Here is a 26,376-nt window from a genome sequence, read left to right as displayed (position 1 = left end):
GAAATGTACATCTATAAAAAATTTCGTCACAAAGAATAAAATTGGAGACACTGAAGCTCACAGATAAACTCTCAAGCTCACTGAACACAAGTCACACCAAAATCTATCAACTAAATAAGAGAAGTGTAGACCAGCGAGGCATTAACTCTAATAATGCGCATAGCAAGGGAAAAGTTGTAACTGATCCCTCTAACAGAAGAACTAAGTGCACAGGGATGATTTAGGGACGTTACACATGGCGGATGAGCTCTTCTCGTTCCCATATTACGCAAAATCATAAATAATTGTCTGATTACGAAAATATATTCATTAATTTGAACTACTCAGTCTAGGGAAAAACGACGAAATCCATAAAACATAACCTTTTTGGCTGGTGCAGCTGCCTTCTGGTCAAGACATGGTCGTCATATAACACACTGAAAACTTCAGTTATTTATTTTTGTATATATAACATTGAAATTTAAAAGTAAGTAGAAGGACAGCTTTAGAAAATACAACTGCCAATTTTTCCCCCTCACTTGATGCTCAGTATTTACGTCCAGTACAGGCCTAAATGTTACTTTCCAGTTTTCCTGCAAGCGTTTCATATTTTTTTAAATCTCTCGTGCTGAACATAATGAGGAAAACATGTGTATATTCCTTGCGTTAAAATAAAATGAGAGTTACTACGAACCTGGATGCTAATGTGAATAAATCCTTTGTAACTAGCAGAACACTTCAATGATACAGACTTAAATAACTGATACTCTTGTAAACCGTTTAACATAACTTTTAAAAGGATGTTTACACCCAACGTCCCGTCAATGAACTGGTCATCAAAGACAGAACACAAACTCTGATAGGGCAAGAATGGTGTACAAAGTCGGTTGTGTCCTTTTCAGAGGAACCATCCTCTGACCGACATAGCGGAACGATCAAAAACATAAAATGTGAATTGTTTAATGCTGCCTTGAATCTCCCTCCCCCTGAATGCGGGTGAAGTATCTTAAACACTAACTTCGCGCAGTGGTGGACTCCAGGAACTACCTCTGTTGAAACTTATCCTTGAACTCAGAATATGTTTTTCTTCTCTGTCTACAGAAGGCGCAAATGGTGTTTATTTTGAAAAATGTAAAGAAAATTTATCCATTTTGTAATACATCGCAATTAAAATAGTTCTATCAGTAATGACAAACTGATGTTGACATCAACAACGAAAGTATTTAGTACATTACAAATAAAGCAACTTCTTCTTAAACCTCCGTGACCAACTTGTCGAACGTTCACAGCCAGCGTAATTTAAGCCCGTACTAACGCGAGAGAAAATTAAGTAGTTGTGCAGTTTTCACATACACTGTTTTAAATTTATAATTTTAGAAATTAAATCATCTACTAAAATAGACCAACTCGCAAAGATTTTATATACGTTTCGGCTTAGTTAACTATTTTCGGACAATACACAGATAAGAATCCATTGATATTCACATGCTATAGTTTGTGCAAGTCTTAAAGATGACCACATGAACTCTTTCTTGAAAATTTTCTTAAGATGATTAACCAAATTGAAACCGGCAACATATGTTCAGTTATATCGACTTCCACTGTTTCAATAACAGTTTTTGTTTTATAGCTATAAATAATGATTTTATGGAACCAAAAGCACAGGGGTAACCTAAATGCAAATCCAATTAAGACGCATTAGAAAAAACAATTCTTCCACGTTGACAAATATTTTGCGTTAAAAGGCGATTTATTTAGTATTTTCAAGACAATATATTTTAAGGAGGATGTGCAAATGTCTTCTACGATAAATTCGTTTCTCAGCATGGATCCTCAAGTTGTAAGCATCGACAAAATTAAATTCTATGATGCTTACGGTAATATAAAAGATATTACATTTAGCTTACATTAGAGACGATCGATTTTTGTTGCTGTTTCAACGGAGTTAGAATACTTTAATACCTCTAAGGAATAACAACATTATTAGGCCGAAATATCAAAAGCATCACTTTCAAATCGTTCTTTCGTTTCATTAATCCAAACGTAGTTGATGTAATGGTAGCAGCAATTGCTGTTTACATACAAATGTATGAGGCAGCGAAGAATAGTCCAGTTATGACTTTGAAAGCGACGAACAGCTCTTTTCTGTGCTAAGACACGAAGGTTTTCACACCTCTCAGAGACACCGAAAATCGGGGCATCTGTTGTTCCAAAAGGTTTTATGTGGCTAATCATGCAAAACACGCAGCACATTATTACTTCTTATCACTTTAATAGAACGTTTGTTTTTGTTAGTGACCTAGTGAAATCGTTTTTATATCCTCGTGATCTCTCTTTGTTTTAATTTTGGCAACCGTCTCAGTACGGTACGTGAAGTGATTAAGTGCTAAATGAAGTAACTGGACTCTCAAATCTGTCTGTTGGTAAAGAAACAAATCTCTCTTTGAGACTCGTATGTTTCTCTTTTTTAATGTTCGTGTATCGAAGATGCCTGTAAACAGAATCAATAAACTTAATCTTCTGACTACTTCTCTAGGGTAGTGGAGAAAAGGGCCTACGCGTCAGAACCCCTCTGACAGGCGTGCGGAGGAAAATAAAGGAGTATGGGGTCTCTGGGAGAAGTCTAAAGGAGTTAGAAAATCCACCCCGGATTCAGAAAAATTTTCTCCGCCAGCACACAAGATACGGTTCAAAACATAGCTCATATTGTAACGTTTCCTGTGGATTTATATAGAGGAAAAGGCGTTTCTCCAATTTTCGCTGCCTTTCACGGTCGTATCTGTCAGTTTTCGTGGTCTTTACGTTGTATTCACAGTGAGAGGTGGGTGGCGTCTGCGGTCTGCAGACAACTTCCCTGGTTGGGTGAACAGTAGGGCCTACCGGCGGGAAACGGATGGGGCGTTCCCTCAAACCTCGACTTTTTAAAGCCTTCCCCGTAACGTCAATAATATTCGCTCACTGTGAAGTCTCCCTGTTCAGCTCACCTGAACACAGTACTTAGAATGAAAGGTTAGACGACACAGCACTCTCACCAATTTTTTTGTCGCTTCTGTTCCCCACTCCACTATCCCTACAAATCGCCCACGGCCGTTGTAAAATAATTAATCATAGTTTCCTGAACTTGTAATTTTCGTCATTTACGGCGAAAAAATGGAAGAGCTGTTTCACTATTGATGCAAAGTGGAATAACTGTTACATAATGGCAATTGTTACGCCCGTTGCATACAATTTATTTCGTTCAAGAAATTTTTGTTATAATCAATTTGGTAACCATATGAAGATTTTACAGAAAAAGTCACCGCTGAATCAGTCGCTGAAGCTGCTTCTGGTGTCCACGTTATTTACTAATGTAATGTATTTTATAGAGGTGCTTTAGAACTCTAAGCTCGTTTATAAAGACACAAAGTACGGGTTCTACTGAACTGCTAAGGGCGTGGCATGTTTGAGTCTCACGCGGGGCATCTGAGTGTAATTTTTTACAACAAATGGCTATAGAATCACTCCATATGAATAAAACGGCTAGAAAATAATCTGTCACAGGTTCAGAAATTTCACTAGTTTGATCGCCTTCATCTTGAAGGAAGAAGGAATATTATATATTAACATCCCCTCGACATCGAGGTCATTAGGGACGAACACAAACTTGGATTGGGGAAGGATGGGGAGAGAAATCGTCTCTGTCCCTTCAAAGGAACCATCCCGGAATTCGCCTTAACTGATTTATGGAAACTACGGAAAACCTAAATCTGGATTGCTGGACAGGGATTTGAACCGTCGTCCTCCCGAATGCGAGTCCAGCGTGCAATCATAGGCCGATCCAGAGGGGGGACAGCAACAAAGGGTTGATCGCACTCTCCTGCCCCCCCCCCCCCCGTACCACCCTTCTCCCAGCGACACGGGTACCAGTGCTGAAAAAGCCCGAGTCCTCACACGGCAGCCTAAAAATTATATATTTTTTCAGTTTTTCCAGTAGCCCTAAATTTCATAAATACGGTTTTTGGCGTAGGAAACTACAATAAGCAGTTTAATTATGAGTTAACACGCAACAGCTTCAGATCATTTGAAAATATTTTCACCCCCGCCTCCTCTCCTGGAGTACACCCTGGATCCGCCTCTTAGTGTGCTAACTACGGCGCCATTTCCCTCGGTGCCTTCATCTAGCTAGGTACCAGTGAAGAGTTCGATCACATATCAACATCGAGAAATTCAGGTAGCTCCAAAAGCTTTTTCTAGCAAAATAGATGTTTGAATACTTACAACTAAACTCCTCCCGAACAGGCCATGAAGGCGCAACGGTACTGACCGGCCGCTGAGTCATCCTCAGCTCATAGGTGTCACTGGATGCGGATATGGAGGGGCATGTGGTTGGCACACCACTCTCCCGGCCGTATGTCAGTTTCCGAGACCGGAGCCACTACTTCTCAATCAAGTAGCGCCTTAGTTTGCCTCACGAGGGTTGAGTGCACCCCGCTTGCCAAGAGCGCTCGGCAAATCGGATGGTCACCAATCCAAGTGCTAGCCCAACCCTACAGCGCTTAACTTCGGTGATCAGACGTGAACAGGTGTTACCACTGCGGCAAGGCCGTTGGCGTTTGAATACTTGCTACTAAAACTTACCTAAGGTTCCAGTAGCTTTTAGGACATAACATATACAGATCTTTGCTACACTTATCCACTTCCAGCAGAGTAGCTCACATGTTTTATTTGGCACGTCTGGCTGAAGGCAGCATGTACCAGTTCGTTATGTACGAACGTCCTTTATAGGTAATTAGGAGACTGAGAAGGGAAATTACTATTTTGAGAGTATCTATACAATATCTTATTACTAACGTCGACTCGGAAACCATTTAATGCTACAAAAACAAGGGAACATTCAACAAAAATCCGGTATATCGAGTCAACTTAAGCATTATAGCTCCATGATGTGTATAGGTTAAGTAAGTAAACAGTATGTTATCCGAGATGCATGCCGAGATTTTTCTTTTCCACAGGATATAATGCTGCGGTTATTTTAGGACGCGTTGTTACTAAATACCCTCAATCAATTCAGTCACATTCCGGTATGGTGTAAAATATTGCAAGAGAGACACTATAACTATTAATCAGACGTCTAAAGTCGGATGCAATTTTTTTTCTGGAAGAAAGAAAGGAAAAAGTTATTTGATATTACTTGCGGTAGCAAGAAACTTAAAAGTGATATGGTGAGTAATGTCTTTGCAGCACCCCCAGCAAAACATACTGGAATATTTGGCGTGATTTTTATAAGCATAAACATACTGTTCTATAGAGGCACAGCAACTAGCAGTGAGAAGAAACTGATTATGTACGAGGCGTGTTTTTTAAGTGAGTACCTTTTTGCCACACCGCGGCCGCAGCGCTGCGGACGGCGTTCTGCACATGCGCGATCCCAGCGGAGGTTCGAGTCCTCCCTCGGCCATGGGTGTGTGTGTTTGTCCTTAGTATAATTTAGGTTAAGTAGTGTGTAAGCTTAGAGACTGATGACCGTAGCAGTTAAGTCCCATAAGATTTCACACACATTTGAACATTTTTTGCACATGCGCTCTGGGTACCTACATCTGTTGTCTACGCACTGACGCCATTACAGTTTGATTCTTCCTTGTTTACGTTGTGTGCTGAGTGTTTAAGATGCCCCCGATAATCGTGCGTCCCGCCGACTTTGAAGTACGGGTTGTTATAAGATTTCTTAGTGCTAAAGACCTAAAAGCGATCGATATTCATCGTGAGATCTGTGCAGTTTATGGAGAAAACATTAAGAGTGATGGAATGGTAAGAAAGTCGGTGAGAGCATTTAAAGATGGCCGCACAAATGTGCATGATGAACAACGGAATGGGCGTCCTTCGGTCGTTAATGAAAGTTTGGTGCAGGAAGTAGACAATAAGGTGAGAGAAAACAGACGCTTTACGGTTTGCTCCTTGTGGGATGACTTTCCTAATCTTTCTCGTAGTGTTTTGTATGGCATTGTGACCGAGCACTTGAATTACCGAAAATTGTGCACACGTTGGGTATCGAAAATGTTGACAGATGTGCATAAAACCAAACGTTTAGACAGTGCATTGACTTTCCTTGAGCGGTACCACAAAAACGGTGATGATTTCTTAAGCCAAATTGTTACGGGCGATGAAACATGGGTGGCCTACGGCACACTAGAATGAAAGCAATAGTCCATGGAATGGCGGCATTCAGATTCACCCAGAAAAGTGAAGTGTGAGCAAACAATTTCTGCCCGGAAAATCATGTACACAGTTTTTTGGGACAGAAAAGGATTACTGATAGTCGAATTTCTGCCTCGTAATGAGACAATCAATGCAGCTGCTTACTTTAAGACATTGCACAATCTGCGCCGTTCATTTCAGAACAAAAGACGTGGCAAGTTGAGCAAGGGCATCGTTTTGGTGCAAGACAATGCCCGTCCGCATGTGGCGAATCAGACCAAAGATCTCATCAAATATTTTAGATGGGAAATTCTAGATCATCCTCCGTACAGCCCCGATCTTGCACCCGGTGGCTACCATCTGTTCCTGCACTTGGAGAAACACCTGGGCAGTCAGAGTCTTCAAGACGATGACGAAGTCAAGACAGTGGTGGTGCACTGGTTAACAAGTCAGGCGGCAGACTTCTATGAGGAGGGTATTCAAAAACTGGTACAACGTTATGACAAGTGCCACAATATTGACGGAAATTATGTAGAAAAGTAGACTAAGGTGGCAGGCTTTCAAGTAAAAATAAAATTATTGAGATATCTTAGAATGTCTTTTTTTAATTTCAAAACAGTACACGCCTCGTACTACAGTCAAAGGTTCCAGCCTGTTAGGGCATGTTCTTATCTGACTGATCAGCTACAACAGCTGCCTCAGTGTTTCCAACCCAGATAAACCCTGACGTCCTTCTGGAAGGACGACGTCACTCACTGTTGAAATTATTTATTTTTGCGAATAACGCATTGTTGCACCGCACTGTGACGCATTGTTATATGAAGTAGGCAGAGTCAGTTGCGCGCTGCGACAGTCAGTTTGACGCTGTCGTGCATAGTGAGTGAGAAACTGTGTCTTGAAAATAGGGCCGATTTTACCATGGACGAACTGACTGACCTTGTCATCGATGGGTATGTATATTTTCTTTCATATTTCGTCAATAATTCTTAAACTTGTCATATAATATCTTAAAGAATTAACCTGTATTATTTATGGGTTCATATTACGATTGAAAGTTTTCGTCAGTTGTAATTCAATAATGTTTTCAACCGTCCTTCCAGAAGGACGTCAGGGTAATATGTTGTCATTTTGTATTCACAGAAAACGATGTACACTGATGGAACTCTTTGACATGTTAGAATCAAAAGATGAGGAAATACCCAATACAGGTGTGAATGTAACATTACACCCTCCTCTAAATTCAACTGATGACGTAACAGATGAAGATTCGGGTGCTGAAGAAAATCCAAGTGTAGATAAATTACCAGCAAGTCAGCTCAAAGCTACTGCGCTTTGTGATTTGGCCATTTCTACCAATGGTAATGCTGTGAATGCAACAAGGAAACAATCCTTTACCTCTGATGTTGTTCCAGGATCCTCCAGCAGTACAAAACAGCAACAACAACAACAACAACCACAAACAAACCAGCAAAGCTATCGAAGAATAAAGTTCTAAACCTCAAGAAATATAACTGGAAAAGTTATGAAATAGGTAATCCAACACAAGTATGGCCTCTGATGTTCACAGTTGCAATGAAGAAAGGGCGAACACCGCTTGAATATTTCCAACAGTTTTTTGATAACGAAGTGCTTCAAATGACGGTCACTTACACAAATCAGTACGCAGCCAAGAGAAATAGACTAGGTGATTGTTCAGAAGATGAGATGTTGGTGTTTATTGCAATACTTCTGCTAAGTGGATATGTAACAGTGTCACGCAGAAAGATGTACTGGCAATCAGATAAAGACAGTCACAACGACCTCGTAAAAAATGCCATGTCCAGAGATCGATTTGACTTTATCTTTTCCAATTTGCATGTATGCATCAATGACAATTTAGATAAATCAGACCGTTTTGGGAAAATCCGACCATTACTATGTATGCTGAATGGTAGATTCAAACAATTTGCGCCTCACGTGCGGTATCATTCTGACGATGAATCGATGGTCCCATACTTCGGAAGTCACGGGTGCAAACAATTCATAAAAGGGAAACCAATCCGATGCGGATTCAAATTTTGGTGTGGAGGCACAAGTGGTGGATATATTATTTGGCTCGAACCCTACCAAGGAGCTGGCACGTGTAGTAAGGATTATGAAACGAAAGGTGTGGGGTACGGTGTGGTAATGACTTATGTTGACCAGTTACCTCCACATGTTCCATATCGAATATACTTTGATAACCTCTTTACCAGCGTTGAACTACTACATGACCTAAAAGAGAGGGGCGTGGAAGCAACAGGAACAATAAGAGGAAACAGAGTTAAGAATTATACTCTATCATCTGTAGATAAAATGATAAAAGAAAATAGAGGATCATATGAAGTTTGTTCTGACTAAGCATCCGGGATTTCCATTGTACGTTGGAATGACGACAATGTTGTTACTGTAGCCACCAACTTTGACCGAGTGCAACCACTACGCTCTGTAGCAAGATTTTCCAGGGAACAAAAGAAAAGGGTTAGCGTGCCTCAACCTACACTCCTACAATACTCATATGGGAGGCATAGACCGAGCTGACCAAAATGTATCCCTATATAGATGCTCTCTAAGAGGGAAAAAAGTGGTATTTCCCGATCATTGCACATTTTACAGACATTGCAGAGCAAAATGCCTGGAATTTTTACAAGCACAACGAAGAACCCATAGATCATCTGACATTTCGTCGTCGAATTGTCACAATTCTTGAAAGTAACAAAAGAGTTACTACTAGCAGAGGACGTCTCAGTAGGAGGGCAAAACTAGATTCAAGATTTGATGGAAGAGAACATTATGTTGCTGAATTACCAACGGATAGGGTAACAAAAAAGAAGAAGCAGCTGAAATGTCGAAGTTGCCACAAAAAAAAACTACTACTATGTGCATTAAATGTGACGAACCACTTCATGTTTGTTGCTTTTTGTCTTATCATACTAGTGCATAAAATATGTGTATAGGTTATTTTCTTTGTTTTTTGTATTTATTAGCTGTTTTAGCCCATAATTCAAATTTATTTATGTTTATTTGAAAGTATAAAAACCAAAACAAGTTAATTGTGCAATGTCATATACTTTAAAAACATGTTCCCTTATTGTCCTGACGTCCTTCTAGAAGGACGCCCATTTTTGGAAATACTAAATAAAAATAAATACTCAAAATTGTTTTTACTCTCTTCCTTACAACCTTCTGAATGAATGTAGATAAGATATAAATCAATTTTGAAAAACAAATAATTCAGGACTATCTGGGTTAACAAGTCAGGAGGCAGACTTGTATGAGGAGGGTATTCAAAAACTGGTACAACGTTATGACAAGTGCCTCAATATTGACGGAAATTATGTAGAAAAGTAGACTGAGGTGCAGGCTTTCAAGTAAAAATAAAATTATTGAGATATCTTAGAATGTCTTTTTTTAATTTCAAAACAGTACTTACTAAAAGAACACGCCTCGTACTACAGTCAAATGTTCCAGCCTGTTAGGGCATGTTCTTATCTGACTGATCAGCTATAACAGCTGCCTCAGTGTTTCCAGCACTGAAGGTGCTTTTACACATGTGCGCCTCAGGGCTAGTCGTCGTACGGCTGTGTTTGCTCCACAGGCAAGTAGAGGCACATGTCTCCCGTCTGGCATGGGGAGACCCCTGCGGCTGAGCACGGCGGTCCGTAGGCACAATTCAGAGGCAATGCGCACCGGTAGTCGCAATGGTATAAAAGCCCCTTTACAATTCCATGGCAGCCTGCCGAGCGAGGTGCCGCAGTGTTAGGCACTGGTCTAGCATCCGGGAGGACGGCGTCTCAATTACTCATCTGGCCGTCTAGATTTAGGTTTTGTAAGTAGGCTGTTTAGGTCTTTTTATTGGTAACACCACCTCTGTACGAAAATCACTGGCTGTGCTGTGTGCAGCCTGTGGCTGCTTTGCATTGTTGTAATACTCGCCATTGTAGTGTTAGGCAGGTGGCTGTGAACAGCGCGTAGCGTTGCGCAGTTGGAGGTGAGCCGCCAGCAGCGGTGGATGTGGGGAGAGAGATGGCGGAGTTTTGAAATTTGTCATGAACTGCTACATTTATATATGATGATATCAAGGTAAATACATTGTTTGTTCTTTATTAATATCTTTCATTTGCTCACTATCCCTATCAGTAGTTAGTGCCTTCCATAGTTTGAATCTTTTATTTAGCTGGCAGTAGTGGCGCTTGCTGTATCGAAGTAGTGGGAGTAACGAAGATTTTTGTAAGTGATTTAGTGGTTTGTGAAAGGTATAGTTTAATGTTAGTCAGGGCCATTCTTTTGTAGGGAATTCTGAAAGTCAGATTGCGTTGCGCTAACAAAATATTGGGTGTCAGTTTAAGGACAGTCTTATATAATTGTTAAAAAGGGGATGTTTCAGTTTTACTATGATGGTCCTAAATCGCTAAAGGCGGCTGTCGGGATAGTTCCCCTGATAGGGGACTTCCGAGTTTTTGCTCCGCCTCTAATGACCTTGTCCTCGATGGGTCGTCTGCCTTCCTTTCTTCCTTTGAGGCAGCCATTCAGGGTGTAGAATCCTTTGTGACTTATTACAGTTTAGCCAACCAAGCTGATCTCAGACTGCTTCTAGAGGCCGAAAGAGATAATTTTCACCTACATTAACCAACAACTTATGAGGATTGGTTTTCTTATAATCTGATCTTAAAGAATGGCCTCTCTTTAAGTGGGAAGATTTTTTGTTAGGCTTTATTGTGTTAACTGATATCAATTGAAGCAACAAGTTTACTATTACCAGTCACTATTCACTCTATTTCCGCTGCGCCGTTTCAGTGTTTTAAGCCTCCGTCATCAAGTGGATTTATGTAGATTAATACGACATAAGTGTGTTATGTTACGACTTTCGTGTTTCGTTTTTGCCAACATCTATTAGACAGTGCCACAGCTTACCCCAAAGTTTTAACACTACACACACATGTCGTCTTAATTCGCATAAATCCACTTTATGATAGAGGTTTAAGCCTCTTAAACACGTAACAAATTCTGATCGGTAACAATAAGAATGGACTTGCCGAAAAATCAAAGAGTAAAATAAAGCTAATATCAAGTAATGTGAAATAATAACTTCTGAAGACAGTTGTTTCACCGCCATCTCTATATAGTCTACATCGAAAACTAAGTTCATTAAAGACCATTTTAAATTTATGGTCATCGAAAAACAAGTACTGAAAAAACTTAAGGAAATATACGTTCTCGGATGATTAGAAGGAGTTTGCTTCAATAGGAGAAAAGCAGATCACAGCGTTCCAGTAAAGCGGTTAATTTACCCTGTATGTTAGGTATGTTTGAATTTCTACTGTCATATTTACGTAATAGACAACACCAAACTAAGCAAACGACGTAGATAACCAGTTTAAAGATGGTCAAGATCAAGAAGTTGACGGAACTAACGAGAACCTACACCTAAAGAACATACCAGAACTTATCTCAAGAACTCATGGAGCCTTTTGAATTCTAGTAAATAAGTACAGATACGTGAACAATTAAAACGCGGCGCAGTAAACAAGACAATGACTTCTTTTAGGGGATGAGATGGTCATGAGCCCAGCTAACAAGTTAGGATGTGCTGTCTGAATGGGTAAAAAGAACAACAGTAAATTTCATTTCCAGCTACTTCATAATGCAATAGCAACAGAAAGAAGCATTTTATGAAGCGGTACACACGGTTACTCTTCCACTGTTCTACATTAACACATTGCGTACGGATCTCAAGTTAACTTGAATTTCGCGCGCCACGCCTTACGGATGGATCTCGACATGACTCGTATTTTCTACACGCTGTCTTTAGATGCTACCTCCTGTCATATATTTTAAATACTACTTATATTTAGGTGTTTACACCAGTAGTAAATGTATCAGTCCCTATTGTCCTCATGTAATTTATGCTTATTTAGTATTCTGGTTGTATTTTTATATTTCAAATAATTACAATTTTCGTCTGTAAATTACTCGTTCTTCTAGACATGGCTCTATTCGGAAAACGGAAGGAAATGAACGAATCTGAAATACTTTCGGAGATTCAGCTGTTCCTACTCAGAATGAAGATCCAGATGAATGCGTGAATGAATGTTTTCATGGTCCTTAGCTCGATTCCAGTGACAGTGACATCATTAGACGTTTAAAGAAGATTGCGATGTTTTCAAGCGATTCCGAAAATAACGATGAATGTGATTCTGTTCTTGGGAATGATTCATTTTGTCATAACGTTAACCCTTTCGAGACGCAGCCCGAGTCTCTTTCGGGCACTGGCTATATTCCAAATGACTTTCATGTCGACAAACTTCCAATTGACAGGGACCAATAATTTTATGAAATTCGCGTGCCTATCTTGTCCTATGACGTACAGTGCCCAATGTGTATGCGTAATATTTCACTGAAAATGTGTGAGAGTCCTACAAGTTGGTGGAACATAGAGGGGAAATTTACTGTTTCGTGATGAGGTCTTTAGCGATTTCTATAAAATAAGTCAGCCATTAAAAAACTATCAAAAACTTCGTTTTAAATGACAATGGAGAGGATTCAAGAGCTGTGTTTTATAGTCGAAGTGATCATGAGAAGGGAGCTTGTAGTGTGACTAATGTTCTGGTTGGTGGAATTTGCTCGTATTTCTTAAAACGCTTCAATTCATAGAAAGCTTGGAATAGGAGGTATATGTAACATGTAGAATCTTTCGGGATTATATCTTTTGGGGAAACAACATAAAAAACAGCACAGGTACCGCCTTTCGATACTCCAGTAATTTATGATAGGAGGTTTAAATGTTTTTAAGAAGGTGATCAATACGTCTCTGCTCTTATTTTAAGTGACATTATCAAAACATAGTTGCAAATGGAACCTATCTGATAATGTGTTCATAAAAGAAAGATCAATTCAACATTCACTACTGGTGATTGTTGATCACTGACAAAAGTGGGGAATGACACACGAGATGACGTATTTCACAGCAAACATGACACTCGAGCTGACAGAAGGAGGGAAGAGCCGAGTAACACACTATGTGGGTGACATGCAGAAAAGCTACGGAAGTGAGCGAGCAGGGGCATACCGACCTCCGGGTGTGGACGGGCCTGTCGCGCTGGCGCCGGTTCTTGAACCAGTTGGACACCTGGGTGAGCGTCAGGCCCGTCTTCTTGGACAGGCCCTTCTTCTCGTCGGGCGTGGGGTACCGGTTGCGGTTGTAGCACTCCTTGAGCGCGTTCCGCGACCGCTCCTACGACAGCAATGCAACCACGTCAAGCAAACAGCGCAATACGCTCTCACGCTCGCCATTGCTGCGAGGCATATTCAAGAAATGATCCCATTTCCAGACAGTAGTTTTAATACGTTACGCAGAAAAAAAGTGAAAACATTTTGAGCAGTTTCTGAAGTATGTCTGCCTGCTCCATAAGTAATCACGCCGTGACTCAAGTGACGCTCGCGTGCACCAGCCATATGGGGAGTGGTGGTAGAATTGGTGATGATGAATGTTTGATCCGGAACGAATCATGAGCGACTGGAGGGCTGCTGTCTCAATCTAATAAACGGCTTCATTTTTAGACTCCTGAGAAATGATACAATGGAAACATAGCATGACTTCCTGTGACACGGATGATGAGAGGAGGGTGGTCAAAGGAAAGTGAATGCCAGACGACGACTCGATCTGGCCCTGGCTTTCGCCAGCAGTGCAGTTACCGCCGAACCTTTCTATCCGTCTTTATGGCTCAGAGTCGCACCATTGGGTATACAGGCAGAACTCATTTGGCAACAGTGAAAGGTAAGGATCCGGTCTTAAATCATTGTCCACAAACACTTTTAATCCGCCAGAAAGATTACGATGCCAGGAATAAAATTCATTGTGGCATATCAAGGAAGGTTAGAGTTTAAACAGAGTGAACAAATTAAAAGTAGCCTGGAAAATATTCCAAGCACCTTAAGATGGGCTAAGGAACAATACCAGTACATCATCTTTCCGGAGTGTGTACGATGTAAACTAGATTGCCTACCTTAAGGTGGATGAAATGTTTTCCGGACCCCTTTTACTTCGCCCACCCAGAAGTAATCTTCGACGTCCAAGTATTCAGAAGAGCTAAGATAATAATGATGAGAAAGTGAAAGCACTGCGACTTGATTGACGAAACCATCCAAATATTCTCCTGAAATTATTTAGGTAAATGATGGGAAACCTAACTAAGGATGACCGGACATGGATTTCAACCTCTGCTCTCCCGCATATTGCCCACTTTCTTACCACTGCGCAGTCTTGACGACTGGAGAAAAGTATGTTAGGCTGAAAACTCTGTGTTTACTTTGTGGACCGACGTGTTTCATGTCAACTGCTGCGGCCATTGAGCTATAGGCTCTGAGCACTATGGGACTTAATATCTGAGGTCATCAGTCCCCTAGAACTTAGAACTACTTAAACCTAACTAACCTAAGTACATCACACACATCCATGTCCGAGGCAGGATTCGAACCTGCGACCGTAGCGGTCACGCGGTTCCAGACTGTAGCGCCACTCCGGCCGGCCCATTGAGCTATAGGGTGCGTAGTGGGTGACAGGTGTCGCATAGTGGAATGTTTACGTGGCAAGAACTTCGACTCACTTGGACCTCTGGGGTTAATAGGAGATCTCTTTTCAATGTAGCTGATTTTGACAAAGTTGCCAGCAAAACACTTTCCCATTCCAAAAACCTGTACTGGAATTATTCGAAATACACACCTTGACCTTCAAGCGCCATGAGTGTCACACCCACTGTGCACTCATGGAGACCATACAGTGGAATGTTACACATGTTATAAGTCTCCATGTTTTACTGAAATCTGAACTGTAATGTTACAATACAACAAAGCAAAACGCATATATGCCTAAAAGTGGTTTAGTTGCTTTGTTCATATGTGTACACAATAAATGACAATCCAAGAATCACGCCCAGTTCACCAGTACCAAAACCTTAGAGATTCTTATATTCCATAAGATAATCAAGAGTCATTGACTTCTGAATTGCATATATTTGTGTAATTAAGGTGATTGTGATCGTTGTATGCTCAATGATAGGTCACAAAGTCTTAGATTAAATAACAATAGTAACAGTGCACACACTGTTGGTGTCGTGGTTAGTTCATTAATGACACCGTTTGTACTGTAAATTAAAGACAGTTTCCGGGGTTATGAGATATTTGTACTGCTGTCGTTAAATGCAACAGAAAAAAGCTATTTTTTTCACTTGCCTCTCACATGCCGCTAGTTATGGACAAATTAAGTTAATTAAAGTCAAGAACCTCTATCCCAGCGTCATATAGATGGTACCCAAACAAAAAAGTAGTAAGGAGCAGTTTATGGAAAGAACATTAAAGCACTTAACGACTGCGTTGTCCTTTGTTCCTCTTCATTGTTCCTTCAAACGGCGCATACAATTTGTACAAGCTAACATTATTTCGTAACACCCGGTCTACTCATTTCACGCTGCATATATACAGACTTCCATCACTGCGTCATAGAATAAGGTGGCATACAGCCTGTAAGGCTTAAGAAGTCATCAACACATGTCTATCCCATTTCCGAGACTCCGCTAAACATACATTTCCCCTGACGCCATTTAAACAATATTTTGGTACTAACGAATGCTTTTTATACGAACCATGATACTTTTTCTCAAAGTTTTGAGATTAAATGCTGTTAGATGCATGAAGTATTTAAAAGCACAACTTAGACGGGCATGAATCGTTGCTATTGGTGCGTTAAATATGTGAAAAATACTGTTGATTCTAACAAATAGGCAATCAGTCGAGACCTGTCCCCACTGTGATACATATTGAAAATTGTATTGCAATTTAATGTATTTCCAAATTTGGTGTTTGATGCCTGTGCAAAATTTGATGGTAGATCGGTTTCCAGCAAACATGATAGTTGAACTTCGTGCTTATTATTTCGACGGCAGACCTGATGGTCTCCTTCAGGTGCTGTCGCTGTGGTTTTACGCGTGAACAGTGCCTGGTCTCCACCCCGACCACAGACATTGTTGAAACACACTTCTTCTCCCAGAGTCCACTATGTCCTTTAACGCACTTTTTTTTCTAGGCCATCTCGCCATTATTTCGTTGAAATTGATCCACGAGATCTTAATAAATTGAGTGCCGGATCCGAAGCCTCGCTTAATTTGAAACCTCCATCCCTGTTTCCCAAGTTTTCCAACACATTTCTTTTGACAGATTCTTTAATTACGCTGTGCCAGAAACACTGACGCTGCTGAACGATACTAGTTTAGTCATATCTCAGTCTACATCAATAAGGGAAACCAGAGCTCACACGGGAAGACTTAGGTGTTCATTTTTTCCGCTCGCTGTTCGAGAGTAGAATAATAGAGAATTTTTTTGAAAGTAGTTCGATGAACCTTCTGCCGGGCACTTAAGTGTGAGTTTCGGAGTATTTAGGTAGATGTAGATGTATGCTTATATTCCAGGTAGTGTTCGATGGCAGCTGCTTAGTGTGGCTCATTCAGATGTGTAATTTCTTAGGAAATTCTGTGATGATCTCAAAGTAAAACCTATGACGAATACAACACTTTTTCTGTGAATCTCATCTATTTCCATGGCAGTGTCAGGGAGCGCACGAAACATCATTGCCCGTATGCCTCAGCTTCCACTGCGGCGACTTGCTTTAATTAAATAATACTAACGAACAGTAGATATATTTCCTAAAAAGATTTTTATAATAACTGTAGCAGCTTTTCTAAGTATACGAAAACATTAAAATATTTCGAAAATCAATGGTAAAATTTGCCGACTGTGTTACAACAGCACAGATTCACCTTCGAGGCTTTCATTGCGATGTTAGCATGTTTGAAATGGGTATTTGTAAGAAATAACGATGAATTTTAAATCAATAAATGCAATTATGCAGACTGATCGATAGTGGCCATGAAGTTATCTATATGGAAACCTAGTTTAGTGTGCCTCTGTTCATGCCGAAGGAATCACACTAGGCATTAGAATCTACTGACAGAAGTACCTCACGTCGAGCCCTGCAGATAATATATTTTTACAAGACCCTCGTCGTTTATCCCCACCACTGCCTGTTTCTCCCCTTTCTTTTGCTCTCTCACACCCAGTACAGTTCTTCTGTCAGTAAGCAGCCGTTATGTATTGTAGACAACATCATAGAACCTAATCTAATGAAAATCATTTAAAATTTACTGTTCAGTAATAACAAACACTTCGTAACCAGTAATATAAAAGAAGATATATTAACTCATCCTGTAACACGAATACAAGAAGCATTTCTGTCACAAAGGACAATCAGGTATGAAAATCTGTAAATTTATTTTCTAGAATGTGATCTGTGTTGTCCAATATTTAATTTGTGTTGCAACCTGTGAAGTTGTAATTTTATCATGTAAACACTGTATACAAATCAATAATCTTGCAGTATAAGTGATGAGAAGAAAAACTACATTGGTACGTCACATGCAAGGGAAGGATGTAAAAACATTCGCAGTTTAAAATCCACTACTTGTTCTAAGTTAGTTTCGTGCATTTCTTCACTGTAAATTCATCATAACACCTCTCTGAGACAGGTTTCTATCGTAATGAAGATTCTTCCATAGTCACTGGAGCCAAGGTAATATAAGGTAATACATCCCTTAACTTTCGCACCTGAATGTATCATTAATTGTTATTGTTTTTGCTGTTATTGCAGTGTTGCAGATGGCACTGTATTACTATGTTATGTAGATTATATGCTTTAAAACAAAGTAGGAAACCATATTGTTATTCAAGGGACATCAGCATTATGTAGTAACAAGGCACTGAAGGCACTGGTTTGCTTCTGTAAAAATCCCCGCTTAACTTTCCAGAACGACATAAGAAACTTGTCAATAGCGTAAAAAACTGTCCACATATGCAGCGTGCCTTGCAGAAACAACTTCGAGTGTCCTCCGACACTCGTCTGTTCAGCAACAACTACACGGGCTTCGGCAACATTTGCCCTAAGGGTAACATCATATGCGCAGAGGGGACAGTAAGGACAATAGAATCCGTGCACTTCATTCTTCATCCAACCTTCCCTTTCCTTGCCTTCCCCTCGGGAGTGTGTGCTAACCCCAATGAGCGCATGCATACGTGGCGGAGCAGGGAAGACCTCGCAGATATGGACGGTAAGAGGGGAATCAAGCACCTCTCACCAGCAACAAGTAACATATGAATCAGTGGAACGGCAACAGTGTCAGTCGTTTGCTGTAATAGAGCGATACACTACGACGTGAAAACCGAAGGAGAATGGTACAACGCACAGTTTATTACCGATGCAATGACTATGTTCAGTGAACTCTATAATTATTGTTCCTCTAGAAGCAAAAGGTACCCAGTTACTCCCCCTTTCGGATCTCCAGCAGAGAAATGCTCGAAGTACAGCCATAAACAAGGGAAAAAATTAGTACGCGTAACAGCTTTATTACGGAATCCTAGAATATCAAAATCCTGAGTTGATAACAACTTCATAAACTGGAATTGTAAATGGATCGCTGCAGATTGAACATTAAGAGAAATAATTATACATAAATACATACTGAAACACATGAAAGAATATAATTTTTTTCCAGGTGGTAAATTGCTGTAATTAATTACTGTAATGGAAATGAACTATATAACCTAACTGAGATTTGTAAATAATCGCCCGATGTGCATAAAAATGATAAGTGCTCAGTGGATAATCTAACATTAAAGTGCATGTGTCAGTATGCACTTATAATGTAAAATATTGTGATTTGTATATGGAAATACATAAGGTGGGAAGTCTTCAATGAAGTTTTCGGGCCGGCCGCGGTGGTCTCGCGGTTCTAGGCGCGCAGTCCGGAACCGTGCGACTGCTACGGTCGCAGGTTCGAATCCTGCCTCGGGCATGGATGTGTGTGATGTCCTTAGGTTAGTTAGGTTTAAGTAATTCTAAGTTCTAGGGGACTGATGACCACGGCAGTTGAGTCCCATAGTGCTCAGAGCCATTTGAACCATTTGAATTTGAAGTTTTCGGTGAACGATGTGATTGGTCCCGGCGGAGATTCGAGTCCTCCCTCGGGCATGGGTGTGTGTGTTTGTCCTTACGATAATTTAGGTTAAGTAGTGTGTAAGCTTAGGGACTGATGACCTTAGTTAAGTCCCATAAGATTTCACACACATTTGAACATTTTGAATTTTGAACGATGCGAAGAGAAAATAGTGAAGACCTAATGATAAAAAAAGAAATGTCACAATAAGGATATTATTTGATTTTAGTCAACAGCTTGACTTGTAAATAAAAGTGCACAGTTTAAATAGAGGAAAACAAAGCTCTTCTTGCTACAGAGTTCCGTAACAGTTAGTTGGTATCAGACTGACTTTAGTCTCTTCATTAGCCCAGACTTTCTTATTGTAAAGTATGAAGTATAACTGAAACTGTTTACAAACACATTACGAAAAAGCGAAGATGGGTTTTGAAATACAGTTGCACAGTAACGAAATCTTTAGATGAAAACATGTAGAATGAAAACCAAAGTATGGACAAAGGGTGAAAAGTATACAGGGTTTTATAGTATAATGTTGCGAAAGAATAAATAATTGCCGGAAAAATTCGGATAAGAGCAGATTCATTGATTGAAATGAACGATAAAGATGGTATATGAGAATCAATGTCGTTTCAGGAAAGTGAAAGACAAGTCAATATTTCAGCAGACAGAACATTTAAAATGGAGGGGGAAAGTATCTCTTTAATTGTCTGTAAAACAAAAGTTTAATGGAAAGTACGTTAAAATCGGGGAACTCACTTAAAATATGGAAGCCTTACATCGGAGAATTTTATGGTAGAAGAAATACTGAGTAAGTTATCGAAGCAGAAGTAGGAGTTATGATAGATGAAGTACAGAAAGAGGCTGTTATACAGAAGACTGAAGTTAAATGATAGAAATGCGATAGGAAGCATAAAGTACCATTGGACATCACGTGATGAGGGGGTTATTGGAAGAAATGAAAGAAAATCGCTTGAGAAAGATTTCTCATTCTATTAAAATGTCTTAGCAACTGTAGAACAAATAAGACTTCACTGATGTGTTTGCAGTTACTCTAAAAAAGAAGAGAAGTGCATGGTAACGTAAGGGTCAGGAACCTGTTAGTCTCATTCATTACCGAGCGAAGTGGCGCAGTGGTTAGCACACTGGACTCGCATTTGGGAGACCGAACCGCACAGTAGTCCTGGGTTTGGTGTGGGGCGGCGGTGGGATGGGTGGACTGCTGTGACCTGTTGTGGGTTTGTGGACCATTGCGGGCTACGGCGGGACGAAACCTCTCCGGCGTTTCTAGGTCCCCAGTTCAGTACACAAAACACAATACGTTTCTGAATGCACTGCTTGACGCATTTCGGGAATTTATTCTCTTTGTAAAGTACAAATATCTATATCGGTGCTTCTCCTGTCTTGGAATGATCGTCTTGTGGTGTTACTATAATTGGAAAGTCGAAAAATGCGGGGCTGCTATACATGATTCATACGTTTTCAAAGCTCTGCATTATCCAAAGTGTTACATGTACAAATATTATTTGTTCGTGAATAGAACCGTAAACTCACCGAGTTTTCATTTCACCCTCTAAAAATTTTCTGTGAGTGCCGCTCTGGTCACACGACACACGTCCAATCGGTAGGCAAATTAGTTCCATTCTTATGTAGAAACAGTCTGTCAATGGCCATCATAGCAGCACTGATGCGTTCTCTGAGCTGTTCCAATATTATTCGCAGGGGGATATGTAAACACGGTCCTTATTGTACCCTAAAAGGAGAAAGTCACAAGGCCACAGGAGGGGGGAGGGGGGGGGGCAACGGAACAGAACTACATCATCATCACTGCATCCAATCCAGCGCTGCAGAATTCGGAGTTTAGGTGGCGACGAACACGCTGCTCCAAGGAGGACAGACTGAACTGTTTGAAATGTAACCTAAATTAAACTCCCTCCGAACAGGCCTTTGAAGGCCCAACGGTACCGACCGGCCGCCGTGTCATCCTCAGCCCACAGGCGTAACTGGATGCGGATATGGAGCGGCATGTGGTCAGCATACCGCTCTCCCGACCGTATGTTAGTTTACGAGACCGGAGCCGCTGCTTCTCAATCAAGTAGCTCCCCAGTTTGCCTCACAAGGGCTGAGTGCAACCCGCTTGCCAACAGCGCTCGGTAGACCGCATGGTCACCCATCCAAGTGCTAGCCCAGCCCGACAGCGCTTAACTTCGGTGATCTGGCGGGAATCGGTGTTACCACTGCGGCACGGCCGTTGGCTTGAAATGTAACCGCCATCACAAAATCTTCTACACAGTATGCTGCGGAATTGCCGTTTTCTTTTAGGACTACGTAGGAAACTCACTCTCACCCTCTTCGCGGTTGCATCTGGCACACTTGGTCCAGGAGCACTTCTCTGTAAACACAGACAACTATTACCACTAAATTGTCGGTATCACCGCACAATGCTCCGTTTACGTGGCGGTTTTTTCCATAATTCCTGTGAATGCGAGCTACACTGTCGTAACAGATAAACATCTCGCATATTCCACATGTTCCTTGCTTTGTCTCCATTTTGTCAAGGTACTGCACTCGTAACGCCAACTGGTGGGCACAATACAAATTCGCAGAATCTATGTTTCTATTGATACATCAATCACACTTGTACACGTAATACTCTGAAAAACATAGAATTTTCAAAAGGGATGAACTATTTATAGACGCCCTATATAAAACTTACGATTTTTTATGTAGTAATGTCAAACAATAGTTTGGAAATACGTTCCGTCTTTGCAACTAAATGAAAGGCAGTCTTTTTATTGCCATAATCGTTTCGCTTCTTTTATTTATGAAGCGTCTGTAACACATTTGTTTTTATACATGTAATAAATACATCATGTAGAAGTTACAAATATGTTACTATGTTAGTTTCCTCGTGTTTTCTCTTGTTTTTTCAGAACATAAACAACTTTTGTGGCACAAGTTTGGTGATGTTAAATTATGTTTGGTGTTACTGACGATTTCCAATGTTGCTAGTTCGCGTTCGTGACCCTGGAGTTGTGTTCATTCGGTCCCCATCTCCAGATCTCCAGATGGCCGACTTCCGGTGCTTTTTTTTTTTTCACCCACATTTATTGCAACGCTTCGCTTGCACTTTTCGCTGTGTATTTAACATGTGTGTGTTTAAGTATGTAGTGTGTGTATCTTTCGTCTTTTGCTTATGTTTTGTCTGTGGTTTGATATTTTAATTTGTTTTGTGTGTGTGGTTTGCTACGTGTGAACGAGTCATTGCTAATGAGAGTGTTTTCTTTTAAAAAGAAGTGTGAATGTGTTATCTCTGTGTGCATGTGTGTCTTAATTAGTCTGGTTATGTTTCACATTTCTTTTTGTTATTGTTTTAGTGGATAACGTGATCAGTGAGTCACTGCTTATGTTGATTTGGTCATTAGTTACTTGCTTTTTCGCTGCAAGAGCTGTTTATATATGACAGTTTTCCTTTAATGTTATGAGTTTTTGTTGTAACTGTTCACTCTAATAATTTACATGTGCTGCTCCATGTTTTATCAGGCTTTCAGCAAAGGTAGATTGGCTGTTTTCGTACTTCCAGCTTCTTATATGTTCTTTATATCAAGTTTTGAAGTTCCAGCCTGTCATTACCAGAATAAGCTTATTAAATAAAGGAAGAGAAACGCATATGGAACGAATGAAAAGGGAAAAAATGATGATCAAATAAGAGTATTTTTTCTCTGTCTACTTACACGTATCGTGTCTCCCTTTCCCATTGCTTAAATTACAAAATTATGAACACAACACTTTTTTGGTATATATGAAGGGTTTTTGGAAAGTAGGGTCCGATTGGGGGCGAAATGGAAATCACAGTGAAAATCTGATGAAGCTTTGAAAAAGATGTGTTGGGCAGTGTCTCTAGTAGGCCTATCGATCGCGGCATGTCACTCTTTTCAGTCCTGAGCTCATAGTGAGAATGTAAAAATGGCTAGAAAGTTGTGTCTGCCGCCAGTATCAGGCCCTGGTGAAAGATTTCGCCTGGAGCTATGCAACCCACTTAATATACCTGTCATACGTTTCGTTATACACGAAAATAATCGGCCGCACTCTGCAGGGGCAATGTAGATGCTCCTGCAGCGATTTTGATCACCCACGATACAGCCTGTAACTGCCTCCCCCTGAGGTTCATCTCTGCTAACATGAACTGCTGGCTAAGAAGAAAGCCTTTTGGCACAGGCAACGAACTCCAGACCAGCGTAGAGAATTGGCTGCCTTCTATGACGATGGCATAGGAAAGTTGGTACAACGCTACGACAGAAGTCGAAGTCGGAACGACGACTATGTAGTTAAGTAGCTGGAAGTTGTAGCGAACTGTTACAAATGAAACATTTTTTATTTCTACAGTGGTTTCCATTTCGCGCCCGACTGGACGTTACTTTCCAAATAGCCCTCTTATCAGTTACACATGTATTATAGCACGACAGTGAGGTGAGTAGTATAACTGGCGCGTCATTTTACCGGGGAAGACGTGGTCTTCTAAAGCTCTGAGTTTTGTGAGCAGTTTACATGCCAGATTTAAAAAAGCGGATAAAGTGTCACTAGAAGCCTTCCTAAGAGACAATCTCCATTCCTTCCGAACTAACTATGCAAATGTAGACGAGATGTGGCTCAAATTCAAAGATATAGTAGCAACAGCAATTGAGAGATTCATACCTCATAAATTGGTAAGAGATGGAACTGATCTCCCATGGTACACAAAACAGGTCCGAACGGTGTTGCAGAGGCAACGGAAAAAGCATGCGAAGTTCAGAAGAACGCGAAATCCCGAAGATTGGCTAAAATTTACAGACGCGCGAAATTTGGCACGGAATTCAATGCGAGATGCCTTTAATAGGTTCCACAACGAAACATTGTCTCGAAATTTGGTAGAAAATCCGAAGAAATTCTGGTAGTATGTAAAGTACACAACCGGCAAGACGCAGTCAATACCTTCGCTGCGCAGTGCCGATTATACTGTTACCGACGACTGTGCCGCTAAAGCGGAGTTATTGAACGCAGTTTTCCGAAATTCCTTCACCAGGGAAGACGAATGGAATATTCCAGAATTTGAAACACGAATAGCTGCTAGCATGAGTTTCTTAGAAGTAGATACTTTAGGGGTTGCGAAGCATCTCAAATCGCTTGATACGGGCAAGTCTTCAGGTCCAGATTGTATACCGATTAAGTTCCTTTCAAATTACGCTGATACAATAGCTCCCTACTTAGCAATCATATACAACCGCTCGCTCACCGATAGATCTGTAGCTACAGATTGGAAAATTGCGCAGGTCGCACCAGTGTTTAAGAAGGGTAGTAGGAGTAATCCATCGAACTACAGACCTATATCATTGACGTCGGTTTGCAGTAGGGTTTTGGAGCATATACTATATTCAAACATTATGAATCACCTCGAAGGGAACGATCTATTGATACGTAATCAGCATGGTTTCAGAAAACATCGTTCTTGTGCAATGCAGGTAGCTCTTTATTCGCACGAAGTAATGGCCGCTATCGACAGGGGATCTCAGGTTGAATCCGTATTTCTGGATTTCCGGAAAGCTTTTGACACCGTTCCTCACAAGCGACTTCTAATCAAGCTCCGGGCCTATGGGGTATCGTTTCAGTTGTGTGACTGGATTCGTGATTTCCTGTCAGGAAGGTCGCAGTTCGTAGTAATAGACCGCAAATCATCGAGTAAAACTGAAGTGATATCAGGTGTTCCCCAGGGAAGCGTCCTGGGACCTCTGCTGTTCCTGATCTATATAAATGACCTGGGTGACAATCTGAGCAGTTCTCTTAGGTTGTTCGCAGATGATGCTGTAATTTACCGTCTAGTAAGGCCAACCGAAGACCAGTATCAGTTGCAAAGCGATTTAGAAAAGATTGCTGTATGGTGTGGCAGGTGGCAGTTGACGCTAAATAACGAAAAGTGTGTGGTGATCCACATGAGTTCCAAAAGAAATCCGTTGTAATTCGATTACTCGATAAATAGTACAATTTTCAAGGCTGTCAATTCAACTAAGTACCTGGGTGTTAAAATTACGAACAACTTCATTTGGAAAGACCACATAGATAATATTGTGGGGAAGGCGAACCAAAGGTTGCGTTTCATTGGCAGGACACTTAGAAGATATAACAAGTCCACTAAAGAGACAGCTTACACTACACTCGTTCGTCCTCTGTTAGAATATTGCTGCGCGGTGTGGGATCCTTACCAGGTGAGATTGACGGAGGACATCCAAAGGGTGCAAAAAAGGGCAGCTCGTTTTGTATTATCACGTAATAGGGGAGAGAGTGTGGCAGATATGATACGCGATCTGGGCTGGAAGTAATTAAAGCAAAGACGTTTTTCGTCGCGGCGAGATCTATTTACGAAATTTCAGTCACCAACTTTCTCTTCCGAATGCGAAAATATTTTGTTGAGCCCAACCTACATAGGTAGGAATGATCATCAAAATAAAATAAGAGAAATCAGAGCTCGAACAGAAAGGTTTAGGTGTTCGTTTTTCCCGCGCGCTGTTCGGGAGTGGAATGGTAGAGAGATAGTATGATTTTGGTTCGATGAACCCTCTGCCAAGCACTTAAATGTGAATTGCAGAGTAGTCACGTAGATGTAGATACTTTTCCCAGCAGCGACCTACATGATCGTCTACTTCTCAATTCAACAATCAGTATGGTTCGAGCTCAGCTTGGTGTCGGATGGGGGCGGCTAGGTAAGGGCGAGCAGCGCGGAGCGTTACCTTGAAGCAGTAGACGGTCTCCTCGCCATCCCAGATGGTCCTGGGCAGCTGGTACTTCTTGCGCAGGCGGTACTTGTCGACGGCGCCGAGCGGCCGGCCGCGCACGCGCTCCGCCTCGCGGTAGTGCGCGGCGAACCACAGCTGCTGCAGGTGCGCGTGGTGGCGCGCGCTGAACGGCTGCGACTCGAGGATGGCGTACAGCTCGTGGTAGTGGCCGCGCTGGAAGGCGACGGCGGCGCGCGCGCGCAGCACCGACTCGTGGCCGCGGATCAGCCCCGCCGGCGACAGCAGCCGCAGGAAGCGCTCCAGCCGCGCGATGTCGCCCGCCTGCGGCACGGCGGAAGCGTTCACTTCTACATCTACATCTACATCCATACTCCGCTAGCCACCTGACGGTGTATGGCAGA

General features: G+C 41.2%; 1 protein-coding gene and 1 pseudogene across 1 annotated transcript in view; both read right to left on the bottom strand.

Annotated features, from left to right (window-relative positions):
* Nucleotides 1-26,376, bottom strand: part of LOC126254722 (homeobox protein SIX5-like) — a 178,350-nt gene that overhangs the window by 134,917 nt on the left and 17,057 nt on the right. The window contains exons 2-3 of the mRNA XM_049955337.1: nt 25,970-26,296; nt 13,245-13,405 (exon numbers count right to left, since the gene is read on the bottom strand). Coding sequence (XP_049811294.1) covers nt 13,245-13,405; nt 25,970-26,296 — 488 coding nt within the window. The remainder of the gene's footprint in view (nt 1-13,244; nt 13,406-25,969; nt 26,297-26,376) is intronic.
* LOC126212007 (5S ribosomal RNA) lies at nt 21,347-21,464 on the bottom strand (annotated as a pseudogene).

Source organism: Schistocerca nitens, chromosome 1, assembly GCF_023898315.1.
Source record: "Schistocerca nitens isolate TAMUIC-IGC-003100 chromosome 1, iqSchNite1.1, whole genome shotgun sequence".
In the NCBI taxonomy this organism is placed as follows: domain Eukaryota; kingdom Metazoa; phylum Arthropoda; class Insecta; order Orthoptera; family Acrididae; genus Schistocerca; species Schistocerca nitens.
Note: the sequence above shows the minus strand (reverse complement) of the source record. Positions and strands in the feature narration are given on the sequence as shown.